The 17,325-nt window shown below is 32.8% G+C and overlaps 1 protein-coding gene and 1 long non-coding RNA gene across 2 annotated transcripts; one reads left to right on the forward strand and one right to left on the reverse strand.

The window, feature by feature from the left end:
* Nucleotides 1-7,687: 7,687 nt before the first annotated feature.
* Nucleotides 7,688-9,174, reverse strand: LOC144555602 (uncharacterized). Its single transcript, XR_013512074.1, has 2 exons — nt 8,882-9,174; nt 7,688-8,330 (listed from the first exon to the last, which is right to left on the reverse strand). It is a non-coding gene; the product is annotated as an uncharacterized LOC144555602 (long non-coding RNA).
* A 3,449-nt stretch (nt 9,175-12,623) lies between these two features.
* On the forward strand, nt 12,624-15,645 carry LOC144555604 (14 kDa zinc-binding protein-like). The gene is made up of 5 exons (XM_078303995.1): nt 12,624-12,766; nt 13,122-13,179; nt 13,456-13,545; nt 14,062-14,179; nt 15,274-15,645. Exons 1-5 carry the CDS (start codon nt 12,702-12,704, stop codon nt 15,339-15,341), a joined length of 399 nt encoding a protein of 132 aa, XP_078160121.1. The 5' UTR covers nt 12,624-12,701; the 3' UTR covers nt 15,342-15,645.
* The last annotated feature ends 1,680 nt before the right edge of the window (nt 15,646-17,325 follow it).

Here is a 17,325-nt window from a genome sequence, read left to right on the forward strand (position 1 = left end):
ATGGTCAAGCAAACTTTATATGGTACAACGACCGCACAACTGGCACCATAGAAGGTAAGAGAATAATAAATACTAGTTATTTAGGTTGAAGTTTCAATTTTATCTATTATTTGTAATTTTTTTCTTTTTTTCAGTGTGTTGCTTATTAAGGATGTGCATATGTTCAATGTGTTTTGTTTTTATCATTCTAAGCAACAATTCCTCTCTCTGGCTTCAGATGCTGCCCTTGTAGTTTTGTATGAGTCATTTTCCTGTAAATACTTGCAAGGATCATGATTTAAGGGGTTCTTTAAAATAGAAATGGGAGTCATGCCCTCATTTGCATTAATACAAAGGTTCAGTTACAAGAGTGTGGTAACCACCATAATGATTGAAAAAAGGAAATGCTCAAAACATTTGAGCCTAAAGTTGCTGAAAACTCCAAGAAAAAATTGAAAAACCATCAGGGGCAAAAAGGTAAATGACAAAAAATAACAAAAACAGCAATTGCAACTTGATACTGGTATACTGTTATCTAAAAGACTTCATCTACATGAACAGTAACTGATTTGATATTTCCTGTACCAGTTGGTGCACATCCTTGCTCAGATCGGTGAATATTCTTGCTCCTCTCTCCCTCCATAAGACAAATTGTGTAACAAGCAATATCTCTCTTGGTCTCTTACTGTGACTGGTATCTGTGATGACATCTGTGTGATTTACCAGTGAATAAAAGGTCAGTCAAAGGCCCATCGCATGCCACTGTTGTGAAGTACGAAGCTTGCATCATACTAGGTATACATATTAAGTGTTGACACAACTTTTATTCATAGGTTTTGAACTAGGGATGATACAATTGAGCAATCAAAGTGCACCACATATGTTTTATTTCCAATTCATGCCAACAATTAATCCTCAGTCTAGTTGCAAACATAATTAATGCGCCAATCCTGTTTCGATTTATCTTATTTATCACAAAAGATGTTATTCCAATCATTTATAAGTCAAATTGATTATATGTTATACTTGTAGTAAGCCTTTTGCAACTAGCAGCCATGAGAATTTGGTTATGATGTAATCTCGTTCTGATTAAGAACATTCTATTTGTTTGAGCAAACCTATAATGGATACAAGATCTTTTGCAGATTATTCCAAAAGAAGATGCAAAAACAGGCCAAGCTTTAGTGAGGACAATCTATCTGTCTGTGCACAATAACCAGACATATGAACTTCTCTCTCAATTGATCATCAATTTTCCTACCCCGCTCAATTTCTCTCTTCACTAAGCATTACTGCGCTGTAACTGCAAGCTGTAAAACTACCACTGATGGAAGCACCAATCCTATCACTAAAGGTAGTTTTTCCTTATAATTAAGGCCTTTGTATATTCTTATCTCGCTGCCACTCCCACAACACGGTCCATATCTATAGGCAATCCTTTAATTTTAAGTAATTTTCTAATATAGTTCTATTTTGAAAATTTTGCAAGTTGAATAATATTGATTGGTAATTGGTAATTGATGCTTATAAAAATAAAGTAGAGCTGATATGAAGGCGAGTAGAGTTTATAGCTATTTGTATATGTAGGTATGTTATATTACAAAATAATAAAATATCAAACTAAAATTTAATTTATATTTAACTTGCCTTTTGAAAATTAGACCCAATATTATATACCAAAAGCCTACACAAAGAAAAAGAAAAGACGGTATTGCTGCTAATATGTGATAAGTTAATCCATACTCCTCTTAATCAGAATAATTTCATATTTCCCAGGATTAGCATGGAGGAAGAAACTCAAGTGGTATAACAGAAACAACCATGTGCCAATGGCTCTCAGGTTACTTAAATTTTTATTTTGGATGAATTATAGTACATCTTTTGTCTTGTAGTGTCCCTTGTCTTACCCATTACGGATTCAGTCACTGTCCTAGTCTTTTGAGGGTAGTATGCAGAAATGTCATTGGTATATACCAATTGTTAAATTGCTAGCCAGTGATGTTGTGCCATTTTTATATGCCAAGGGCTTACTGTGCCATCGAGATCTATATCGTGATGCTAAAAGAGTATCTAAGAGATTAGTTTATAAATCTTACAATAATAGGCAGCTCATACCTCAATCTGGTATATGTAAAATGTAATATTTTTTCCAGGCACTGAATCAACTGATCATGGATGACATCGTCATCAGGCTACTCCTTATCCACAGTGACCCTTTACACTAACCCACATTGCACAATGTTCTCCTACCACCTCGCTCAGTGTAGTGGAGCTCTGTCCCATGGAATTTCAGGTCAGATTTTGAGAATTAAGTGGTTGTGATAGGTTCTTTTGCTGAGAGTGTGTGCATTGGACCTAGTCTGCATATGCTTATGCAGTAAAAGCCTGTGTGCATTGGACCTAGTCTGCATATGCTTATGCAGTAAAAGCCTGCATGCATAAGAGTATGCACTGCTTATTCAATAACATACTCTAGTTTTTTTAAAACTTAATCTGGTTAGGCATATAAAACTGAAGATATGGCTATATCCTTTAACAAATCTAAGTATTAATGAATTTTCTTATTTCGACTGAAGTCCTCAAAAATAAAATCTATTTACTTCGCAAGTTATGAAACCTTTTTCCCAAAACATACACATATGCTAACCACATATCCTACTGCTTATGCGCTATGCAGTGGCCAATTAGAACATCGGCATCCAATTCTATACTCATTTACTTACAGAGTTTGTTGCACCTTCATGTTCTCAGAGTTGAGTTGTTTTCAAAAAATTCAGTATATGAATGTAGCAGATATGATCAGAAATGAGCTATCTCCATTTATGTGGCTCGATTTCCAGGGTTGCACTTGTATATTCAAAAACATTTTAAGGTTCTTTTTTTTTTGCATAGAAGCCCTAATAATATCATATTTCCAAAAAAATTACCAAACATTTCTAAATATTTTCCACTAGGAAGAGCTCACTCTTGGATCATTTAACACCCTCACCGTCGGGTGTCAAATGCAAGTACGAGAAATGTGGGTATTATTTGAATCACATTTGGTCATTAAAATTTAAGGAAAGCTAGAAATAATTCTAATTTAAACTATTTTGGACTTGCCTTAGCCCTTCTTTTAACTGCACGGTGCTACTTCTAGCAAGACACATAACGCTGAATTCAATTGCAATATGTAAATTTTTAGTATTCTTTGCTATACAACGAGTTTAATCTGCAGAAGCTCCCATTTTTAACAGCAAAAAAAAGATCCCAGTAAGCGCTTTACCAAGCGAAAGAGGAAGAGTATATCAAATTTCTAACCTGTAAACAAACTAACGAAGGAAATTTTACTCCCTCTTCGTGTGGTTTTGATTCGTACCTCTATAAACTCCATCGGTATGATTTAGGGTCTGATCGGAACACAATCCTTTCGCTGTTTATTGGACCTAACCGGTTTGAATTATACCCATTCCTAGCTTAGGTGGAGCATATGGGCTTATTAACTCGGCCCAATACGGTCGAGTATCCTTTTAGAGAATGCTGTTCCATTCCATTCTAGAAATCTATGTTGTTAAATATGCAGTGTTTCCTTCTTGTTGAGGATTTTCGCGAGCTTGAGTCTCATTCAGTCTCATTAATTAGTCTTGACTGAAGAATTTCATCACTTGTGTGTTTGCCTCCTCACCAGGTACCAGTCCCTTTTAGAGATTAGATTCCAGTCATATACACGTGTAATATTTATACTTGTCCTAGCCTACTACACTAGTTGTTATACCTCTACCACTTTTCATTTATTACATTTTAGTTCCTCATTAAATTAAACTAAAATTAACAAATTGCACCAGTTTGACAGAACAGTTCTTCCAAGCCTGCACTTCAGCACTTGCATCAGTTTCCCTTCCAACACAACACGAAATTTCTGTACCAGAATTCAATCTTTCCAGCGTGGTATCATATTATATAGGTCTTTAGGCTTCCGGATTTTCACCTTAGCTTTAAGAGATTCTTTAGTATTACTTAATAATTAACGAGAGAAATTGCATTTCTTTGGTATGTCTATCTACTAAAAATATTTGATTCTCATATAAACCTGTCAAAGCCATTTCCTGTAGATAATATATATAGCTTCTTTCTTTTTTTTTTGCTTTCTATTGCATGTGTAAAGGTTTTTCGTAAGTTTTAAAAAAACACAATTAAATTTGGGACTAATCGAAGAAACAGTTTTCCAATTATTTGGTGTTAAAAGTTTTGAAATAACATTCGCTGTAAACAACAATTAAATATTTAAATGATACTCCGTTGTTAAATACTCCTAAACATTTGTTAAAAGCTTGGTCTCATCCTTTCTTTCACAAACTTCATGTTTTCTTGGCTAAAAAGTATTTAATAAAGCTTCATAAATTTTCATGCTTATGTAGGTCTTGAGGGGTACACGTCGTCTATGTAGGTCTTGAGGGGTACACGTCGATCGTCTCTATATTTGCTGGTAAGATGACAATGGAAAATCTGACGAGAATTTTTTTTTTTCTGAGAACGTTCGGAAGTGGCTATATATATATGATTTTGTGGGTTTTCACGAATCCTTAGAAATATTTAATTTCTCATACGATGTTCGGCTCAGGAGCGAATTGACATTCTTCAAATGGATCAATTGACCCCATTCAATTTTAAAAACTAATTATTATATATACTTTTGTTGTATAGTTTATAGTTAAATATTATGAGCACCTATAAAATTATTTCTGTAAGTTTGTGAAAATTTTATATTATTGACCCTATTTATTTTCAAGAAAAAAATTATACTATTTTACAATTAATGTGTGTATAACTTGAGAATTTGTAGCATTTTTCATTTTTTTTCTTTCCAAAAGTTGAGAATCTCACCACTTTTTACATGTCTAAGTTGAGAAATCCATTGGGCAAAAGATACTTTAGGTCAGATCTAAGTTTAATTTCCCCATAATCTCTCTTTTTGAGCCCCCTCCCTTGAATAATATCAAACAATGAACGAACTGGTACTAATTGTTTAAGTGATAGATTTAAATTCTTGAATTTTATAAGGCTGTACTTTACTATTTGTTTTTCTTTTGTGTAATTAAATAAATAAATTACTCCATAAAGTGATTACTTTGTGTAACTTTTCTTTGATGATACAACTTTGTGTAATCAAATAATAATACTAGGCTTTATCAAATTTGAGTAACGAAATTAATGGCTTACGATTTTCATTAATAAGAAATAATATTTGCATCAGAATATAAACACCAATTTACATCACAATAAGATCCGCATTTTATATGTTACCGGAAGTTGGTAGCATGTCCCAAGTTAATCAATAAATTACAAAACCTAGATTTTAAATTGTACACTATCTGGCGTTATCTGTTTATCAATTTATTTAACAATTTTAAAGATCATCCATTATTTGGGAAATACCATATATAAGTCTTTGATATTTTATATATGTTGGTGTTTGACAAAGTCTTGGCACGCCTAAGCAACTAGATATCTCTGTACAGTTAGAAATTTAGAATGATCAGAAAATAGAAAAGGTGTCGGAGGGTCGCTGCCAAATAGTAAAGATGGGGAAAATATCTCATGGGGAGTCACTATAATAAAACTATACTTACAGAATTTTTAAGGCCAGTATGCATCCAAAATTAATGCTTAGCCTGAATAGAACGAAATAACGGTGGCACATTCTTATTACTTATTAGTAAGTAGTAAGTAGCAAGTAGAACAATATAATAATTTAGGTATGTTTGGATGCATTGAAAATAGTGCTATTTTTGAATAGCAGTGCTACTCTATTTCAGAGTTCATTCAAAATTCTTCAAAAAAAAAAAAAAAATAGTTCATTCAAATAATATCAAATGTTATTCTGAATAGTCAGAATAGTCTTGTTCCGCAAATCCAACAAATACTTGGAATAGCGTGAATGGGCTCTTCAATAGTAGCTATTCCAAAGAGTGCATCCAAACGTATTTTTAGCTATTCCGAATAGCTTTGAGTTAGTACCATTAATTCTCAAATAGTAGTTATTCTAGCTATTCTCAATAGTAGCTATTCTAGCTATTCTAGAGTGCATCCAAACGTATCTCAATTGCAGTTTTATTTTTGGAGTGAGATTTCATGTATTCCCCTCAAAAATAAAAAAATTATGTATTATATCCTAAATTTCAAAAAACCACAAACTTATTCAATTTACTGTCGATTTTATTCAAATTTATTTTAAGTTTATATATTATTCATTTTTTCTTTTATTGGAAAAATAAAAATATATTATATGTATAGAGAAAATATTTAGTTTTCTAATTAGTCTGTTATTAGAGTAAATAGTTCATTTTCTTACTTGTGAAGTACACACAAGTATATAAATCACATGTAGATAAATGAACTTGTCTCCGGAAACCGATCAATTAGAAGACTGAATATTTTTCTTACACAGACTTAGGGGTGCAAACAGATTAGATACGGAACGGATAGTGGTAAAATCATATCTATATCCATTTTTTCAAATACAGATACATATAGAATATTAAACAGATGCGAATAAAAATCAGATATTGATTAAACCGACTACATATATATATGACTCGAATACCTAATTGAAATATTGTTTTCATTAGAAAATAAAATAAACATAAAATATGGATATAAGTTAGGATATTTAATCATTATGGTGAAAAAAATAATTTTTTCATGTTAAACTTGTTATGTCGTTAAGACAAATATATATTTCATTAAAAATTAATCGTCAACATAATCATATTTTTAATCAAAAATACCAACAACAAGATATTTCTCTCTAAAGATATATAATTCTAAAATAAATGAATAAAAAAATATGAATACGGATAAATTATCTGTATCGGTATCAGCAAAAATGGATATCTGAAAAATTAAGAAAATACATGTACGGATAATTATCCGTATTTGTACATGTATGCGCTTCTGAAATTAAAAGTTGTATATGTATCTTAATTCATATTCATATATATCCGTATTCGAATATCTAAATCTGCAAAAATGTGAATACAAATCTGAATACAAACGTATAATATATGATCTTGCACCCCAACACAGACTACATATTTTATTTTTTAATAAAGGGTAAACTATAAATGTTATAAATTTAAAATGAGTTTAATAGAAAAGATAATAAATTGTATAAGTTTGTGAGTTTTTGAAGAGGGATAAATATGATATTATGAATTTTAGAGGGTTCGAAGTTTTTGACGGGTACATATAAAATTCTCAAATGCAAAAAATAGAGTTCAAACTTCAAATTGTCCAACTATTTAATATTTAAAAGAGATTTTCGTATATAGGTGAGTTCAAAATAAATTTATATTCTTTGAAGATTATCCGATATAATTTTAGAGTTATGCTCACTAATTATTTTTGTGAACACATCACACTTTAGTTTTAGTTTTGTTTTAGTTTTTTTTTATAAACCAAAGACTCAAATAGTGATTCACTATTTGTTTATCTATTGCTATAAAATTATTTTATATTTTATGAAAAAAAGAGTGGTTTTTTATCCACCTGCTTGGATAGAAGTAACTGGATCATGAATTCCTTGATATAACTAATTTTTTTATAGTAGTATGGATAGAAGGCTCAATTGTTTTACGGCTATAGAGGAATCTAAAAATCTCAAATCGCTCTATATGCATGGCCTAAGACTGAGATATCAGACACCGATCGTTAGAAAAAAAAAAAAAACTTTGAATACAAACCAAAACATATACATACACTGTTTCATTAACTTTACAGCCCAAGGAAAATGAAGGAAATAAATAAATTTCATTCTCTCTGCAGTCTGTCATAATAAGCTGCAAGAGCTTATTTCAAAATGCTCCAAACAATACTCAATCACACACCTCAACCCAAAATGCTCACTAATATTAATTACATGTTCTTGGTTTCTCAATTAGTCAAGAGCTCCATGCACAACCCAATCAGGTAATCACCATTTCAGATATCAAACGTCACCTTATTATCGGTCGTAATTTTAGCATCAGTCTGTGGCACTTCGGGCTGTGGCGCATCGGGCTGTGGCTCTTCGGGCTGTGGCTTGGTGCTCTCGTCGGCATCAGATTTCTCCTCTACAATCGTATTGGTACTGGGCAGGTTCATTGCCTGAAGGTTCATATTGGAAGGGTGGCGGTGGTACCGGCACTTGAAAGAGCCGGCATGAGAAGTTGGCGCACATACACAAGTTTTACCACCTGCCAGGCTGTTGAGTGAGTCGGTCGACCATGATTTCTTCATGGATGAGAGTTTCAGTTGCTCGCGTCTATGCATCTGGCGTTGGCTGTCGGTCAGCACGAAATCAGTGTTCATGGTTAGATTACAGAAATAGAACTCTGAAACCAAAGAAGCAGCGTTGGTTAGGATTGTATTATTTTAACGCTTTTTGACTGATTAAAAGAGGTAAAAGTGTCTTATAAATTAAGGAACACAAAAGATGACATGACTTAAATTGAGAAACAATAACTGTATCAAGACACATAAAATAATCCGTTTTTGGAAGTTTGGGAAAAAAAAGTGAAAAATAAGCAGTTGTTTTATAAGATTTACCGAACTGGTCGCACTATTTAATGATCTCAAACAATACAAAAAATCTGGAATCAGAATGTTCAATAAAAGTTATATATTTTGAAGATAGAAATGTAACAAAAAAACAGAGAGAAGGGAACATAAAACAAATTGAGGACCGGTTGTACCACAAAGGAAAATGTCAAACCATTAACAAATCAATCTGTTTCCTTAACAATTTGACGACTTTGACCTTGAACATCTTAATCTGTTTCCTTAACAAATTAATCAATCTTCAATGGAGGTAGATGTTCTCTCACACCTTGAACACAAACTAACACAAAAAGAAAAAAAAGAGAGTCAACAGTAAGTTTATTACCTGAAAATCAAAGAGGAGATCTGCAGGAGAGCAAATTGGAGATGTAAATGGAAGAAAAATGAGCAATGAAAATGGTATATAATTGAGAAATTGAAGGCGGAAACAAAGGGGAGGTTAGGATGCTCTATTTAATAGGTCCACCTTGCGCCAGCCGTTTTCTTGGAAAATTAATATATACCGTGTTTATCAAGTAAGAACCAGAGAATTCTTCTTCTTCATATATAATACTAGAAAACTTTATTATAGCCCCTCTGGAAAGCTCAATTATTCCACGCGTCCTTTTGTTTATGCCAAACAGTGGGGTAGAGATATTGACAGAGCTAGTTTGACGTCATACACCGGACGAACAATAGAGTCAAATGAAAAAAAAAATATATGACTCATAATCTCATATGTTGTGTGAAACCAAAACAGCTCTGTTAATATTTTTACTCCATGGCATCACACTGAATGTGGAATTAAAATAAACCATAATTTTTGTTTTATTGTGGGACAACCATCTGTTGAAGGTGAAAATTAAGTTTACAAAACCATCAAATTGAAATGCTATGTTAAGAAAAATAGAAATAATCAAGGGTACTCAGTAAAAATAATCACAAGGTTTTAAATAGCAATTATCGCGTTATAGCGGAAATGCTAAAAAAAAAGCTATTGTGAATACATAACTATAGCAAAAGCTATCATACATAGTATTTTTTTTAAAATATTATATTTTATATTTATACTAATTATCAACATTATCTAAAGTATCATAGAGCAATAAATAACACAAAATTGACTAAAAAATTAGAATATTCATATTGAACCAGTCCAAAGTCTCAATTGTTATTCAAAATATCTCTAATAATATCATAAACTATTTATCTTTTTTTCATTCATAATAACATAAGTATCATGACATAAATTATATATATTTTTTATATTAAAAAAACATTGGCATTATGGATAAATTATCTATCTTTTTCTATTTAAAAACAAAATCAATTTGGACCTTCAAAAAAAAGATTTTTAATTTTTTTTTTTGGGTCTTTATATAAAAGCTTATGTATTATAGTGAGCGCTATAGCGCGTAGCGTGTAGCACAGATAGCGGACTGCTATTACCGTTGTAGCGGCTGTAGCTGAAATAACATATTTTTATTCCATAACGTAGTATTAAAGATCCGAAAATGCTATAACGCCGCTATTGCATTGCTATAGCGTGTTATTTAGAACACTGAAAAATCATAATAAACATTTACAAAAATACGCATTACAGCAAAAAATTATTTAATGTTTGGTTGGTGCTTAATTACTCCAACATAATTACATTTCTCAAGAAAAACATATCATGCGCACCGTAGAAATATTCCATATCAATCCCTTCACATCCTCTTGAAACTTTTTAAAAAAGGTTTAAAATATACTTATTTTTTTCCTGTTGCTAATCGCAAGACAAGAGGCATAATTCCTTTTTAAAGAAAGTTCAGAAGAGGGACGCAACGTGACCAACACGACATGTGCAATCCTCTTCCCTCACCCTGGATATAAATGTTTTAATTACACATTACCTGGAAAATCATAGCAAATTAAATAAATTGATATGCTGCGTTTGTGGGTTATGGTTGTAAATATATATGGATATTTTCGGAAATATTGAGGCCTTCAACGTTGATGATTTGCAAATAACAATTTGTTCAATTTTTTTATTAAAATTATTTGATTTGCTATGTTTTTCCAGGTCATGTGCAATTGTATGTTTTGTCAGGGCTTCCACATTGATGATTAGGATATGACAATTTATTCAATTTTTTTATTTAAATTATTTGAAATGCCATGTGTTCTCTGAATAATACATAGATGTATGCTCCCATCTTTGCAGACTATGTAAAAAAAAATTGAGCTCTTCAACGTTATTGTTCCCTATTTAGATATTATAATTATTTCGAATACTCCTTAAATTAAAGGGGAACTAGAATCTCAACATGCCTTTTGAATATTAGAAAGGGCAAATGACAATTTCCATTATCATTTTTAATTGGTGTTACTTCTTAACCTCACTGTCTTCGTGCCAAAACCCTTTTTTTTTTTTTTTTTTGGATGACTTCGTTCCCTAGGAGATTTTTACTTCGGTACTGCTTAATTGAGCTCGTTCGTCTGCCCCCAAAGTGCAGATCCGGTAGGACCGGTACGGTTGATTTCCAATCTCTTACAAAATTCTAAGAGGCGTTTAATTCGCTTTTTTGGAAGGCGGTTTTTTTACGTCATAGACATCATTTTTTTTATTATTGCATTTATCAAAATAGTAAAGAAAAAAAATATAGTAATGTGTAATTATCTTGAAATTACGATTTAATACTTTATACTATTGCATTATCTATTGTAAGAGTGGATTTTTCCTATTACTGTGAAAAAGCAATTATAGTATCTCTGATTTTTTTTGTTGCTGCCTTTCTCACCAGATTTCATGCTTGTTCCATTCAAGTATTCTCCACATCTTAATATTTTTCTCCATTTACAACAAATAATGGTGAATATATTAATAAGACATGAGAAGGAAAAAGCCTCTAACTTTTTTATAATAATTAATGAATTCATATTACCTGAGTTTACTCAAATTTTGAGTTTAGATTCGGAGCGTCTGATATGCTTTAGCACAAATGTTAAAGGAGTAAATGAAACAGCTAGTAACAAATGTTGTAAAATTAACCGGTTTGTTTTCAATTCATGACAGATGAAGCAGCTAGACAAATAGACTGTTTGTAGTCTTGTAGATATTAATAAAAAAAATACAAGGCTTATCTTATTAGACTGTATAAAAGTGGTGGTTATCATTTAAGAGATACTAATAAGGCCAATTATATATATTTTTCTTTAGCCGATGATGATAATCCATATAGTATGTGAGTTGGGTCTCACGTGATTGTAAGATATGGTAATTTTGTAAGGGAGATTTGGAAAATTGGTCATATTTGTTGTAAGGGGGGATTTCATATATATTCCTCAAAAGTTTCAATATTATGTATTTATACCTCCAAAATCAATAATTACATATTTGTTCTTGAAAATTGTACAAACTTACATATTTGCCCAATCTAACTCTATAACATATCAAATATTTCCAAAAGTAATTATAATTTTAGAAGGTTAATGTTAAATTCAGTGACAGCCGTAGGTTTGTGATAATTAAATTTGGATGGGAATTATACAAGTAAGAAATAGAGTTGAATGTTTGTGTCATGTTCTTTGAAAATATTTGTAACAATTTGTTTTTCATCCATTACACATCAATTCGAGAGGAAATCGATTCTATTGATTACAATCATGCAAAATAAAATCTTTTTCCTTCTCTATCCTTCACCTCTAATATAATTTTATCAATCAAACACGATTTAAGAAAAAAAAAATTCTTTTCTTTCCGTTGCCTCCCTTCCTCCTCTCCATCCAAATAAGAAGTTAGCTGTAGTTTGTATGTGAAATTGGTCCAAACAGTAAAGCCCTTAGTCTCTGGTCTCAAAAGTGATTAGATAAAGGACCTAAAACGGCTCAAAGCGAACAGACAAAAATAAGGCAACAAGCCAAGGGCCCAAGGCCCAATTGGTGGGTTACTAGAGCAATTAACACCATTTTCCAAGAATAAAATCTCGAGTACACCGAGACCATAGGAGCTATTCGATTAGAACTTTCTGACTCTGGGGTCTACATGATCTAATTTGTGAAAATTACCAGTAGACCGAGACCATTCAAAACTTAAATGGAACCAACAGAGGGTCAAAATGTAATTGCACAAGAAATGAAGAAAAGATTTGAGGTTTTTCTCGTTTCATTCCACTTCAACTGTAATGGCGCAATCTGAGAAAGAGGCGGCTTTAGCTGCTGTCCCGGTCGACGACGATGCTCCGACCATGTGAATTTTTTCCCCTTTCCTCTTAATTTTATTTTCTATTACCTAGGTTTGTAAATGGATAGTGTAGTATTGTTTTGCCTTATTCAGATTACCATTCTATGAATCTAGGTCCCGTTTTTGCTGGCGTTTCTGTTTAATACCATTTCTCTTCCATTTTATATGGATATGATGTTATTATTGTAAATGGTACATAGATTGTGGATGGCCATTGTATGAGCTAATGCTACATATGATGAGTGAGAGATTATGCTTTTTAGTTTAATGTAGCAACTTCAACATATTTTAAGTGCTTACTCTGGAGTCTTAAATAACTGATATTAAAGTAGACTACTGATTACAAACTGTTGTTCTGCAGTTTTGACAAGATAATTAAAAAAGAGATTCCATCCACTATTGTTTATGAGGATGATAAGGTATTTCGGTTCTACTTCTTTTATTTAATTATATGTATTTTTGCTTAGTTATATGGATAATTTGATTCTGTTTTTTCTTCTCTTAATTATCCACTCTTTACACAATAAGACTATTTGAACTAGTTAAGGTCTTAAATTGCGATTCAACTCATTGTTTGTAATATTAAAGCAAATATTATGTGTAAATTTTTGCAATGCCAATTATTCCAAACGTTGCCGTATTTGTATTCCTAGTTATTGAGTATTGACAACTCCCAACGGTTAATTTGCATTCAGGTCCTTGCTTTTAGGGATATTAGTCCCCAAGCTCCAACTCATATTATAGTCATTCCCAAGGTCAAAGATGGACTATCTGGTCTTTCAAAGGTTCTCTAACATCTCACTTTTATGTATTTACATAATTTTTTTTTTTAATTTCACTATTCGTTTAATGAAAAACCCACGGTTTAATTTTAAATGGCCATTATAAGAAGAAATTTTTTGGAATAATCTAACAGAGCATCATTTTTTCCAGAATATATATTGTTTTTTCTTTTCTGGGAGGAAACCATCCTTACGTTATCTTTGGATATACGTTATTCTTGTTATTTGTTAATAGGTTATTGGCTTTAGATAAATAAGAGAAACTCACATCAGAGGAGTTAGGAAGAGAGTAATTACATTTTCAAGAGATGAGAAAAATCATTGTTATTGGCCTCAATTTTGAGCTACAGCAGTGAATATATTGGGTTTTTAAAGGCAACATGGTCAATTTTGAACCTTTTTCTAATATTAAGCTGGTGTTCATGTTAGGTGTTGTTGTTTCTACAAATACATCTATTTATGAATGTTTCACAAATATTGATGAACAGTGGGTATTATTGTTTATGCAAAATGCAATAGGCAGAGGAGAGGCATGTGGAGATACTTGGTCGGCTCCTTTATGTTGCAAAGTTAGTTGCTAAGCAGGAAAAGCTCGATGATGGATATAGAGTTGTCATTAACGATGGCAAAGATGGATGTATGTTTTTCTTTCCTCTAATATTTATTAAAACAACTTCTATGTTTTGTGTAGTCCTTTTTATATCTTTGCCTTTCTCCTGCAATTGGCACCCGATGCTTTTCGTTTTATTTTTTGGTTAGCCCAATAATTTAATTAGGTAAGCTGTATGGTAGCATTTGTACTGTACAGGTTATTCCAAATAATGTGAATAGCAACATTGATAATGATTGGATAATTTGTTTGTCCTAAATTACGAACGACGTAAGGTCTTTGCAAGTGGTATTGTTGCTACTGTTGGGACTCTTGTTCGTTCTGATAACTGCCTGTTTAAGGGGCGGAGGTAGAATCAAATAGTAATACATAACAATACGTTCGGTCTCTTCCCCTCTCTAATAGCTGTCAGTTTAAGGGTCACCTGGAGTCAGATCAAAGAGTAATACAAGTGGGAAGTTGAAATTACATAAAAAAAAATAAGATTCTCGGAATTTGTTGAGACCCTAGCCTACATTCTTTCCTGTGCAATATCCAACAGGAAACTGCCGTGTATTGCATTCAGTTTCTAAATTCAAATAAAAGACCAACTCAGGTTACCTCGTATGCACACATGCGCAGAACTAAAACGTATATTAATAATGATTAGTTTAACAGTTTAAGATCAGAATGGTAGCAATGATACTTATGGGCACAAAACCTGTGTAGTGTAATAATAAAGGGCCTGACTGATACTGTTTGAGTCTACTTTCCTGACCCGAATTGTACTGATGCTACCACCTTTTAGCACCTGTTGTAAGAAAATTGACAACCCTACAAGTTCCCTACTTCTGATTATTGAACTTAGCTGTAAAATTTTCCCATGTTCACATAAAGAGCTCACTAGATTGTCTGAGTTGTCAATCAAGTGCATCATTTGGCTTTTGCATGTAGACAGTGTGAGGGAAGTCTGTTGCTACCTGTAAACATGATAAACTTATATTAGTTATTTGCTAAGAACCTTTTAAATTACCTATGTAGTAAAGGTACTTCTACATGGATGTCAAGCAAGTTGTACAAGATGTTTACAGTTTGTACTCTACTATACTGCATTTAATATATATTTTTTTTATTTTCTTCAGGCCAATCTGTGTGCCACATTCATGTGCATGTTATTGGTGGGCGACAGATGAACTGGCCTCCGGGCTAATGGAGTCATTTTAGTTTATATCCATCCGTGAGGCTCAAGTTTGCATCCCCATTATATTGAATAAATAAAAAAGACTTTGGCTACTATAGCTTTATGCAAGGGTGGTTTTAAATCTAAATGTGGATGCTTTAAATTAAAGCCTGTTAGTGATTAACTATACTCAATTACTAAGATTTATATGTTAGTAATCTTGATTTGGGTATATTGGTTATCAGCGCAGCGAACCCTTGAATACTTTTCAATTTAATGTATTAGTATTTACTGTGAAGATAAACTTGTGAATGGATCGGTTTGCTTCAACAAATTTGCCTTGTTTCTCAACCTTGAATTTTATTGTGGCGCTTGTTTTCTTTGCTGGAGAAGCTCAATCTCTGAATAACCATTGGATCTTTTTTTATGGGGGTACAGCACGAATCTCATTTTAGTTTATTGAGAAAAAAAGGCAAAACTATTTTATAAACCTTGCTTGCCTTTTTTTCATTTTATATTTTGTGTAAATCTTATTGTAGTCACGTTGCTAAAAGGTTACTTCCTGGAACATTAATTAATATGGGCAAAGATTGGTCAAACTATACATACACAGAGCCGGGGAGCAACTTGAGAGTAAAATACTAAAATGTAACACTATTGTACTTGAAGGGAATATTGTATCTTATCCTTCACATACAATCATATCTATATATGTTTTTTTTTCTTTCCTGTGTGCTGCTGCTCTCATCTCCCAACTCATGAAAATACCACTTGCAGTATTGCTAGCTACGTCTTTCTTTCTCATGTTACCATTAATGTGCATTTTAACTATACTAGTCAGATCCAGTTTCCTTGGATCAATGCTGAACCATCCTCAAGTGAGACACCTCTTATCTTGGCTGGTCGATTCGGTTTTGTTCTCATGTCGCCAACCGATACTTTTTGAGCAAAATGTCTCCATTTCTGAGATCAACCTGGGTGTGGTTAGGTATGAGAAAAAAAACTGGAACTTGGACGAAGCGGCGGAGTGTGTATTGTGTATGTACGAGATTGAAGAAGGTGGAGAGATTAGAGATCTGAGATGCAAACATTTGTTCCACAGGAGGTGTTTGGATAGATGGCTTGTGCAACAACTTACCTGTCCTCTTTGTAGGGATTGCTTGTCATGATGCATGAGAATACAAACATTTTGTATTTTGGGGTAATAAATTGAGAATTCTTGTTATGAACTTAATCCGATTTGTTTCTTGGAATAATTAATGGAAATGTCATATTTCCAGTTGGCATCCTGACGATTATCAGATGGTGCTGTATGAAGGAAATATTTCCTCAGCCCAATTTATGTGAGGCTTAGAACTTGTTATGATCTCGATGTAGTTGTAGTATTACGTGTGTTTCCAGCTTGCTTACAGCTGATGGTTTTGCGGTACCAGAGTATTATGAGAACTCTGCGACTTGAGATGGTTGTATTGTAAGTAAACTATTTCTTTAATGAAATGGCCTTAGGCCTTTTAATCAAAAAAAAAAAGAGAGAAAAGAAATGTCATTCTTCATTTTTGTTGGTCCATAATCTGTTATACGAGTCAGAGAATGTCAAACGGTCCTGATATAAACACAAAATTTGGGTTCTTGAGGGCGTCCGAATTCGCTGCAAAAACCTTGACAAAGCCAGTCTAAGACACGTGGTTTGGGGCCCACATGCATGGTTCGCACCATTCGGGAAATGACACATTTAACCAACTGGAGGAATGAGAGGAGGCGACGGTTGGATTCAAATTACTGGAGAACTGGAGCAATCCCAAATCATTCGATCCATCCATCCTCCCAGAAACGTTCGGTGGTATTACGCTAACTTTGCATCTGAACGTGTGGCAGAATTAAGGTAAAGGTAAAGCTTTAGCCTTTAGCAAGGCTAATAGCTGGGTCATGTGCGAGTCCGCTATTTACAAACTTTCGTAGACAATTTTTCCAACCAGGACCAAATCGCGTGCTGCTGCAGCAGAACCATCTCTGA

The sequence above is a fragment of the Carex rostrata genome, chromosome 6 (genome assembly GCF_964058835.1).
Source record: "Carex rostrata chromosome 6, lpCarRost1.2, whole genome shotgun sequence".
Lineage (NCBI taxonomy): Eukaryota > Viridiplantae > Streptophyta > Magnoliopsida > Poales > Cyperaceae > Carex > Carex rostrata.

Coding starts and splice junctions, on each gene's coding strand:
- LOC144555604 (XM_078303995.1), top strand. CDS start 12,702: ATGGCGCAATCTGAGAAAGAGGCGGCTTTAGCTGCTGTCCCGGTCGAC. Junction 12,767..13,121: donor GACGACGATGCTCCGACCAT/GTGAATTTTTTC, acceptor GTTGTTCTGCAG/TTTTGACAAGATAATTAAAA. Junction 14,180..15,273: donor TAACGATGGCAAAGATGGAT/GTATGTTTTTCT, acceptor TATTTTCTTCAG/GCCAATCTGTGTGCCACATT.